Consider the following 11,259-nt stretch of genomic DNA (forward strand, 5'->3'; position numbering starts at 1 on the left):
CAATCTTGAGCACACCTGGAGACTGAAAGGCTACGTTTGGATGGCAGACCTGTACTTAATTAAGTGCAAGCATAATAGATTTATTAAAAAACCTCTTCTTGTCCATATTATCTTAGGATATAAATAGAAAGGTTTAATTAGTTAAGGAAGAAATTTGAGCTAGGACTCAAATCAAACATTTGATCCATGAAACAGTAACCTAAGTAGTGGTTATTGTCACCTTTTGAATCCTTTATAAGCCAGACTCGCAAGCCAGAGCCAACATTACTATTTGGCCCGGTATCTCCTCAGCTATTTTGCCTTTACCTAGCTGAGAAAACTATAAAGGTGAGCGGCTGACTTGAGGTTCGTTAAATGAAATTACTGTGCAGAGCTGCACCAGCAGTAAGTACGATAACCATTCTTCTAAGACTACGATTTTAATTGCTGGAATGACATATGGATGGACCTTATTTGGATAAGTACCAGGTTTCTTTTTCATTCTTCAGAGCTGTTGGGGGAGAAAACAGGAATGAATCTCTTGACTTCTTTTTTCCACTGCATATACTGTTATTTGTAGTGCCAGATGCCATGCATTCGAGTAGAAGGTATTTGCTTAATGGTTACACAGAGTTTTAAAATGTGCTGTACTTAAATAGGATGCAGGTAAATTATAAAAAAACCCCAAATAATCAACTTGCAACATAATTTATGTAATCCATCTCATCAAAAAGTATTATTTCAGCATGGCTTTTTTTAAGGAAGCAATGTAGTAAATCCTCTCACTTTTTTCAGAATAGCGGTGATGTTGGTTTAATCAATCAGATTCATCTGCCATTGGAAGTCTTGTTAGCCACAGAATAATCATTTGTTGAAGCGTGCATTTGCATTTCACAAATCTGTTGTTAACATACTGTCTTGCACAGGTCTAAAATGAGCCTCACAGACATCCTAAGCCCCTCTGATATTGCTGCTGCTCTGCGGGACTGCCAAGGTGAGGAAACAACTAAAACCCTAAAACCCTATTCCTTTGTGTAGCACACAGCAGCTTTAATTCAGTCCCAAGGGAATACTTAGTAAGTGCATACTGCAAACAGATTTCTGCCATCTCTTTACTTAGCTGTCACGTGTATTGTTCATGACTGGTTTATTGTCAGTTTGTCACTTATCCCCATGTGATGTTTTTATGTTTAGGACAGTATGGTACAGCACAGTAAAATCCATGCTTTGACAGGCTTCATCTCATGTTTAGAACAATTAAAATGTATCAAAGCAGCATCCTCAGACCATTTACGAACAGTGAAAATAATGGTCTGGGGTTAATCTATTTATTAATTTATTTTCAGCTCCAGATTCCTTTAGTCCCAAAAAATTCTTTCAGATCAGCGGCATGTCTAAAAAGAGCAGCAGCCAGCTCAAGGACATCTTCCGCATTCTCGACAACGACCAAAGTGGCTTTATTGAGGAAGACGAGCTCAAGTAAGGATTTTCAGTGTTCACTATTCAGAGGCTACTCAAAAAACAGCACCTTTTTTCTTTCCAGGCTGTTCTCTAAAGGAGAGCACAGGTTACGCTAAGCATTGATAGAACCTTCGGCAGACTGTCAAAGATGTGTAGAAGCAGATAATCCCCACAAAGAAAAACACATCAGTGAATGACCACCTTCAGTGCTCAGTAGAGAGGAAAATAACTTCCTGGGACTGAATTTTGGCAGTGGGCAGAATCCATTGTCTCAGGGCTGGACTTAGAAAGCAGAAATGTATACGACTAAGATTTAGCTTGTCAAACAAAGCAGTGTTCGGAGGACTGGCTCATGTGGTAAATAATTTATTCATAGAAAGAGACCAGTTTATACCGGCAGCATAAAAGAATAATATTCTGTGAAAATCATAACCCAAGTTATTTTCTTTCTAGGTATTTCCTTCAGAGGTTTGAGTGTGGAGCCAGAGTGTTAACCAGCTCAGAAACCAAGACCTTCTTGGCAGCTGCAGATCACGATGGGGATGGTAAAATCGGGGCTGAAGGTATTCATTTATTTATATATAGAATAAGGCTGCTCAGGATGTGTTGTAAACCATGTGTGATTCTCCTTCCTTTCATACTGTCAGCACAGTGATGTACTCCCAGTGATTTTACTGAAACCCTTGCAGTAGCAACCTGTTTAAGGGCAGAAACGGCCCCTGATCTAACACGTTGATCTCTGCAACTCCTTATGCACGAGCAAGTAAATAAAACCCACGCAGGCTGTCCTGGGGAACCTTCTCATTCCACTCACAAATTTCCAGTTGTTTTGAAAGTAGCCGCCCCTTATTTCTCCACTCACTTAACACCAATGTGAAGCAGTGCTAGCACCACTCGTAATACACAAATGTAAAACTGAGGACACAGGAACCAGCTCATACAGGAGCATCACCAGCACTAACATCAGCTCTTCTCCAGCAGTCGCCTCCAACAGAAGTTCCACTAGTCAGTGAAATCATTCACCACACACAAGAGCTAGCGGCACGCAGCTCAGGACCACGACGGGAGGCCCCACAGCCGGCTCTGTGCAGGGGGATGGACGCTTATTTATCTCCAGTGGCGGGTTAAGGACAGGATAGGAAGGAGCGGCTGGTTTAGGAAGCAGCATATTGCGTTCACACCACGGAAAAGCGAGTGTGATTTAATGGCTGCTCAGTGCAGAACCCTCGCGACCTCAGCATTCTGTACTCCCGTGTCCCACTCTGAACGGCAAGCACACACGCAAAGGCTCGCAGCCAACGGCAAGCGGCCCGTGAGAGCGGCAAGCTGCCCGGGCAGGCACGACAGCGGCCTGGGGAACGGCACGCGCGGAATGTGCTGGGGCGCGGATTCCCCGGCTCGCTGCGCTGCGAGGACAGAACTGCTTCTTTCTTTGGAAGGAATTAAACCCAGTTCCTTAGGAAACGCGCCAGAATAAACACACATGATTTATGAAGCAATCTATATACTAATACAGCTGTCCAGGGACTGGACTGATCAGATACTCAACTCACAGTGCCAAACATTTACAAGATCTTCCAAACAACAGTATTTTATTGTACAACACTTCAGTATCACACCAAGTGGAAGTGCACAACAGTTTTGGCTTTAGACTGTGCTCTAAATCAACACTTCTCCACCGCTGAAGCATTACCAACAGCTAAGAAGACACATGAACTCATTTCTCATTCTTCAGTTCTTCACTAGTTCTTACTCAAATTCCTTATTAGCCATTCCATTATTTTTGCCCAAGATCAGTATTATGCAGAGAGAGGCTAAAACTACCATGAACATTTTAGTATTCCTTATAAATGTCAGCAAAACACTGCCTTCCCACGTGTTGTTTAGAAGTTTAGACAATGTCTTTCTTCCATACGTGTTTCTTCCCCTCTGGTCATCTATCGGGTAATTGTTTTCTCTTCGTTCCTATCCTAAATCTCTTGATAAGCCACTGATCCTTTACTCCTAATCCTTTCATTTTAATATTTCTACTGTAAGCATTTTCTTCTCTTTCACAGAATTCCAGGAACTCGTGCAGTCTTAGAGGTTCAAAAGGACCAAACAAGATAGAATTGGGATGAATCTGCACAAGATGCTCCAAAACCTTGAAAATCAGGAGTCCCTTATTTACCTTGACAGTGTCTGTTATTTGTTCATTGCCTTAGCAACATAATGAAACACTGATTAATGGTTTTTTTTCATTGTGTGGACCATTTACCATGTTCTAAGTTCTACTTTAGCAGACACTTCCCTTAAAAATTTCCAATAAAAAATAATCATATACAGTAGCTTGTGTCTGTTTTTCTGACTGCTAAACTGAAATGTGTGAATTCTTAAACCAGAAGTGTTAATCCCTCCAAGATCTTGATCTTATCAGACCTTCATATATGGAACACCTTTTGGTATCAGTGGGAGTTCTGGTTACACCAGGCCTTCTGGACTAAGCCTGAAGTTCCTCAAATCCCCCAGATTTGCGTCAGACTTGTAGCTCAGATACAGTCGTGAGGAGGGTGAGGATAAAATCTTGCACTGGCTTCCAAGTGAGAAGCAGTCCTACATTTTTGCTTAAGCAGTGGGTTCTGCACGAGACTGGTGCAGTTTCAAACTGCTCCTTTACAGCAGCCAATGCAGAGCACAAGTAAAAACCACGTGCCTTCCTGCAGAAAGCATTAAAGGGAAAGCCTTTGTGGACTTGAGGTTTCAGACGACTGTGAGGCTTTAAAAAGCAGAGGGGAAGCAAAAGATGTCTCCTTGGTATTATTTTCCATCTTTCTCGATAGGAAGGGCTAAAAGTGTGGAGGCAGAATTTGCAGAAATGCATGTTCAGAAAGCTCCAATGTACTCTACCTGTTTTTTCACACTATGCCCTATTGAAATGTCCTTCACAAAAGCATCCACCTCTGTGGGTGCTGAAGAAATGTCTTGTTGTGAACAAACAATACAAATACTATGATGGAGCATTTATTCACGTCCTTTCTCAACATTAACAAGTGCCATATACTACAGTTCACACACATGCGGCTCGTAGGAGTCACTGAACACAACAGAAGCCTTTTCAGCAAAGTGAATGGTTTGGTCACTGCAGTTTCAATGCATTTCTTCCTTTTTTGCAAATGACTACATTCAAAATTAGCTGCCTTTTTTTCTTTTCAAAAGCCTCTATAAATAATGGTAATTGTGCAAAAAAACACCAAACCCAACACTGAATTGTTTATGAGAGAACCAGCTATTGCTGGGGAAGAGGCTAAAGAACCTGCATGTGCTTACAAGAAGGGCCATTTATCTTTCAGAGCAACAAAGTCACAGGCTCCACGTTGCTAGCGCTTCGGTAGGTCAGGCCCTTTCTCTCTCCTAACCTGTCCTTTGCAAATCTAACAAAACAGCAATTGAAACATTCCTGTTAGCCTCATCATCAAAGCAAAAGAAGGTAAATAAATTGAATTTCTACTTTACTCGCTGTGAAAAAAGCTCATGGAGTGCCATCCTCCAGGACACGCTAGACAGCCGCACCAATACGAATTCTCTAATGGTTCAGCCCTGAGTACCCAGCTCCGTGCCTCCTCTGCAGCCATCTACTCTTTTGGGAGCCAAGTACTGGAGAAGCAGCCCAGAAACATCTACCACCTTTTTTCAAAAAAAGGTCTATATTAATCTATAAGAGGTGCTGATTGAAAATAGAATTTTTGTCCCATTTCAAAATGTTTTCAAGCAGCTTAATGGGTGTACAAGTTGTTTGTAAGCTGGTACACTCAGCACACCTGAGAATTTAACATGGTCATCACATTTTTCCTTTCGTTGTGCAAAAATAATACGAACTGATAAAAAATGAACCCTGAATTTTAATACTATTCCTTAACTTTAAGAAACATGCCCACCATCACTAGAGTATCAATGACTTCAACAGAGCTAGTGAGGTTTACACAAGCTGAGGACCTGACCCGTGGAGATTCTCATGGGTGGATGTCACAGGACAGGCACAAGGAGAAAAGCGTGCTCTTGGCAAAGAAACAAGTCTGACGACAGAAGGGTCTTGGACAAATTCAGATTTCAAATCGCTCTCCATTTCACCGACAATGAAGTGTCCTGACCCTGACTAATCATATTACATCAGGCAGGCGAATGCATGTAAAATAAAGAATCTTCCAGTTGCTGTTGCACTCTGAGCTCCAGCTCCTTTCAACATCTCAGCCTTTGCACCACGGACCTAAACACAGAAACCCAGGGGCAGAGTACACATTCTGTTGTGCTGCACCGAGGGACAACACGGGCTGGAGCAGCCCACACAGCGGGCGCACAGAAGATCGGTGCAGTGCCCTGGCCCACAACAAATTTGCGAGTGAAACTGGAACCTTCTTCATTTCCCAAAAAGAAGAATACATCACGGCTGTTTGCACATGAAGTTCCTGTAAAACATGGGAACTATAATATGTACTTAGGCCCAATCAGGAGGTGGGGAACAAAAAGAACAGGGAAACACTTCTTGGCCTGGCACATATCCCTTTCACTAGTTTGTATGTCAAGGCTTTAGAAAAATCTTACTCATCATTACTAATTCAAAGCACGTCTCAATTGTTCGTTTATAGCCTATTATCCAAACAGGTTGTGTGCTGCCGCACCAAACAGAAAAAATACAACCCGCTTACTCTACTTGAGACACTCTGAGATCTCTCTAACATTCAAAGTACTGCAGTTAAAGGAACCTTTCCATGCACTTCCATCAGGAAAAAATACCTTAAAAAACCTGCACAGAACAGCAGCTCCTCCAGTAGATTACTGTTCTCTGTGGGAGAACGTTTTACGTAAAGGAGAACTTGGTGACTTGTAGGATTTCTGAAGTAGAAGAAATTTCTAAAGGTAGAACAACTTCTCATTTCCCCAGAATCCTTGACCTGCACTTCGAATACTCCTGCACAACATGTGCTAGTGATAACTTAGACGGGCTTACTCACCGACAGAGGTACCGCCTGCTCCGTGGCCCAAACCAAAACACGTCAGTAAGTGTCCCGCGGGAGCCATGCTATGCAGGATTCCCACAGTTTCAAGTAAGGACTTGTAATTGAGAAAGCTCTTGGGCAAGGCTTTATTGACTGATAAGGACGGAAAAACTAAAGATATTTACCATATTTAACCATCACTTAACATGTGGATACAGGGAATGAGCAGCCACTTTCTATAATCATATATTTAATGAATGGGATAGAAATAGAGACTTTATTCTCTACAAAAATTTGACATGAGAGGCAGCATTCAGAAATCAGCTATTACTGACAACGATGCTTACGGATGGAAACAAAAATTGCAACACGCTTGTATGTTGTATACTAACATGATTTACTGCACACAACCACTATAAAAATACATTTTTAGAAAATACCAGAATACTTGCGATTCTGTTAAAATACAGGTCTCCACAGTCCCATTTCACATTCACATTATGTACCCCGTTACATCTTGTGCTATGTTAACCTGTCTGTGAATAACTAAAATATAAAAGAACATCGGCTTTATTCGATCTCTGAGCATAAAACCCACCACACCTTAAATATGTCAAACTATGACTTAATTATTAATTAAATTCTCTCATTTCTTGCTATGACCAGCGGGGAAATAATTAACATATTACTATCATTCATCTTCAGAGCTGAAATCCTTTTAACTGTCTTGTCCCTTCCTCACCCTCTCTTCCCAGCCTTTCTTTCAGATGCACTACAGACCCAGGCTCGAATTCCAGCTAGGAATTCCTGTTAAACACATTAAACCAATCAAAACATTTAAACACCTCAAGTTTCACATGAAAGTAGTTTTTTATTGCTATTCAGTGACGAGCGTAAGGTTACTACCTTTATGGAATATCCGATTCTGAAAGCAACCTCTCCATCACGGGACCGTCTCCACTCACCACGGCACCCAGCTGCCCACGCTCCTCCACACCACGCAAAGCAGAGCTCCGGGGAGACGGCAACACCTGAGCAGGACTCTCGCTGCAGCGCTTTCACACGCAGCTACACGGGCCTGCTAGGGTATTAACAAAGGGATACACAGGCATTGTGCTTTTTGCTGGATCACAGCTCTATTTTGTAATTTATTTGCTAAACTAATCCCAAACTGCTGAGTCTGCACATTTGTTAACACATTGAGACTGCGTACTGTCAATGGAACAGCTATTTGAGCTGTCAGCTCTATTTATTTACAGCTGTCAGCTCTAACGCTCAGAGTGATTTATAGTGTCCCTTTTTGTTAAGTCTGCTACTATGTAGTTGATCAAAATGCTCAATACAGTACCCACAAATAGGCTCAACAAATCAAAAACTATGACCACACAATGCCGAAGATACTGTTTCTTATTCATACATATTTTTTTAATACACTAGAAATCACTGATAAAGTTGTTAAATATTTGTCTCTTGATGGAGGGGTTGTCCTGTCAAATTCCCAGGGTACTTATGCAGCAGTTTAATTTTACATAATCATGGGCTAGGAATCACATTTCAAACTCAGGGTGATCTGATGCCACTTTGCAAATGTCAAGGTGTGGTGTTACTGCACACACAATTAAGAAGATGGGATGAAATTGGAACCACAATCGAAGTTTCTTCCTGCCCTGTTAATTTGTACATTAGAAATGTAATAATTTAATTGAATCCGTTATCACTTACTCTTTGTAGATTGTCACAAATACTTCCACCAAAACTGAAACCAAGTCAGAGATGAGGTTGCACTAAGCAGAATTATAGTCTAGTGACCACTACACATACATTAATTCCCTCCCTAGGGAAAGTTTGGCAGAGAGACACCTTCCTTAGCAATCACCAGCTACAGTCAGTATCCACTGACCAACCATATATGCCCCAATACACCCCTTGCAACAACAGCATTTGTGTTACACGGTAAGTAGGCACGCTGGTCACAGCCCACGATCTCCATTGTGTTAAGTCCTGAACAAACACACCTCTAAAGGTTCAATCCAACACAAGCCCGAATCCACAGTCACTGCAGCTTTATCATTTCTCTGGTAAGAAATTAATTAACTTGACTGTCAATATCACCAACTTTAAGAAAGTCCATGTTTTGCATTAAGTGAGTAGTGAAGAGAATTAACTTCCCCTCCGACCTGCAGACCTGATCACCACCCCGTGCCCCCATAGGACAGTGCAAGCGAGAGGGGCAGCTCTGCTTTTTTCCTTGGACCTATTCAATCCTGACTGGATGCTCCCAGAAATTGGCTCACCTGTGGTGCAGCCTTCAGACAGACAGACAGACAGACCGCAACTCCAAAGGGCTGACCTGCGCACACTGCTGAATTTTAACTCACAGACAGCTGCAGGGGAGGAAACAAGAATTGCTGTATTTGGATGCCTCACCCTGACACATTTGGCCTGATCCTTGCTGAGGGAAAGAAACCCTGCGGAGCTCAGCACCGCGGCACCTTCCCCCTCCTGCTGCTTGTGCTGGCCAGAGGCAGAGCCACCTTCCACCAGGGGCTCTCTCGAGAACGCCTGCATTAAATCACAAGCCGGGTTCTCTCCGCAGCTTTGGAAACGTTTCCTACAGCAGTCTGAGGCCTGGCTGCACTGACTGGAAATGTTCTGTCTGCTGCTACAGCTCAGCCCGATGTGTTGCTCCCACCTGGAGCTGCTCGGCTGTAGAGGGGTTTGGGTCAAACCCACGTGTGCAGGCAGGCAAGGTGACACCCAAGGCGGTGATGAGCTCAGTACCCATGGAAATGGAGTCTGCACACACACTACATCCACAGGAATTCACACATTCAAACTCCATGTTGCAGTGGCCTGAGAGGGCCTCAGCATGGCTGCCCAGCTGGCTCACTGCACCTCACGGCCAGCACCTCCACTTTGTGCCTCCCCTCCCTCACAAGAAGCAGCTCCTTCCATTTTGTGCCTCACAACAGGCAGCTTCCTCCATTTTGTCCCTCCCTCACAGGAAGCAGCCCCTTCATTTTGTGCCTCCTCTACTTCACACCTCACAGGACGCAGTTCCCTCCATTTTGTGCCTCACCTCCCTCAGAGAAGACAATTCCTTCAATTTTGTGCCTCATCACGAGAGACAGCCCCCCCTATTTTGTGTCTCACAGAACATAGCTCCCTCCATTTTGTGCCTCCCTCCCTCAGAAGCAGCAGCTCCTTCATTTGAGCGTCTCCTCCCTCACAGGAGCCAGCTGTCCCCTCCACATTGTCCCCACAGGAGGCAGCTGTCCCCTCCACGTTGTCCCCTCCACGCTGTCCCCACAGGAGGCAGCTGTCCCCTCCACATTGTCCCCTCCACATTGTCCCCACAGGAGGCAGCTGTCCCCTTCACGTTGTCCCCTCCACGCTGTCCCCACAGGAGCCAGCTGTTCCCTCCACATTGTCCCCTCCACGCTGTCCCCACAGGAGGCAGCTGTCCCCTCCACATTGTCCCCTCCACATTGTCCCCACAGGAGGCAGCTGTCCCCTCCACGTTGTCCCCTCCACGCTGTCCCCACAGGAGGCAGCTGTCCCCTCCACATTGTCCCCTCCACGCTGTCCCCACAGGAGGCAGCTGTCCCCTCCACATTGTCCCCTCCACATTGTCCCCACAGGAGGCAGCTGTCCCCTCCACGCCGCCCCTGGGGTCGGTAGCAGCCGGGTTTTCGGCCATGGCAGGAGGGATCAGACGGAGCTGCATCCCCGCTCTGCCAGCCCGGGGAGGCAGTGGCCATCTCTCTCGCTTACATCACTCTTTTGGAGTACAGACATTAAATATTAAACGACTGCAGTCCTACAGCAATCTTGGCTCCTCACAGCGCTCCTGCAGCACTGAACGGGGCTCCCGAGGGGCTGCCCACACCCCACGACCAGCACTGAGAGTGATGACAGGAACTGAAGTAACAACAGAAGTGAAAATTAAAAACTCAATAAATACTGTTTTCTTTCAGATTTAATCTGGCACAACTTCAAGAAAGCTTAGTGGTACGTTTTTCTAAATGACCTGGTGGAACGAGATGTTCTATTGCATCTTTTATACCTTACCAGGGTGTTTGTTTAAGCAATTATGTACCTTCAGTTTATTCAGATTCCTAAACTTCACACTCCTATAGAGAAGCAAAGGGATCTACCTCCTACCGTGTTGCTGGTTGTATTTACAATTCAGTTCACACTGAATTTTGATTAAAATTGGAATTGAAAAGTAACAGAAAAGCTCCTTGAGTATTTTGTTAGTTAAATGCCACTATATTAAATGTGCCAGACAACAACAAAACATCAGAATAAAAGTAAGTATCTATTTCTGGAGAAAGGATTACCTGCACTAAGTGGTGTTGGATGACATTTCCTTCAACATACTCAAACTTGCAGATCTCGCATTTCAAATCTCGGGTTTTACCTCTAAAAATAAAGCGTTTCTATTACTTTTGAGCTGGCAGGCAGCTCTGACGGACCCCGCAGGGAACTGAACTGCGCAGCTGGCTCCTCAGACGGGGCCGTCCGGCGACGCCCCCCGCGCAGGCAGCAGCTCTCGCTGAGGGAGCCCCACCTCCGGGGCTCCGCCCCCCGCGCAGGCAGCAGCTCTCGCTGAGGGAGCCCCACCTCCGGGGCTCCGCTCCCCGCGCAGGCAGCAGCTCTCGCTGAGGAAGCCCCACCTCCGGGGCTCCGCTCCCCGCGCAGGCAGCAGCTCTCGCTGAGGGAGCCCCACCTCCGCGGCTCCGCTCCCCGGGCAGTGCCCGCGCCCGCTCGGCCCGGCCCCGCCGTTCCTCTCCCCGCCGGCGGGGGGCGCTGCGGAGCGCGGGTCCGCGCGGGCCCCGGGAGC

General features: G+C 45.1%; 1 protein-coding gene and 1 long non-coding RNA gene across 2 annotated transcripts in view; one reads left to right on the forward strand and one right to left on the reverse strand.

Annotated features, from left to right (window-relative positions):
* Positions 1–11,209, reverse strand: part of LOC139829142 (uncharacterized) — a 40,898-nt gene extending 29,689 nt beyond the window's left edge. Inside the window, exon 1 of the long non-coding RNA XR_011741448.1 lies at positions 10,757–11,209. This is a non-coding gene — a long non-coding RNA (uncharacterized lncRNA). The remainder of the gene's footprint in view (positions 1–10,756) is intronic.
* Positions 257–3,739, forward strand: LOC136108822 (parvalbumin, thymic CPV3). The gene is made up of 5 exons (XM_065850968.2): positions 257–327; positions 906–973; positions 1,326–1,458; positions 1,894–2,003; positions 3,498–3,739. The coding sequence occupies exons 2-5, from the start codon at positions 913–915 to the stop codon at positions 3,521–3,523; spliced, it is 330 nt and encodes a 109-aa protein (XP_065707040.1). The 5' UTR covers positions 257–327; positions 906–912; the 3' UTR covers positions 3,524–3,739.
* Positions 11,210–11,259: the final 50 nt, after the last annotated feature.

The sequence above is a fragment of the Patagioenas fasciata genome, chromosome 15 (genome assembly GCF_037038585.1).
Source record: "Patagioenas fasciata isolate bPatFas1 chromosome 15, bPatFas1.hap1, whole genome shotgun sequence".
In the NCBI taxonomy this organism is placed as follows: Eukaryota; Metazoa; Chordata; class Aves; order Columbiformes; family Columbidae; genus Patagioenas; species Patagioenas fasciata.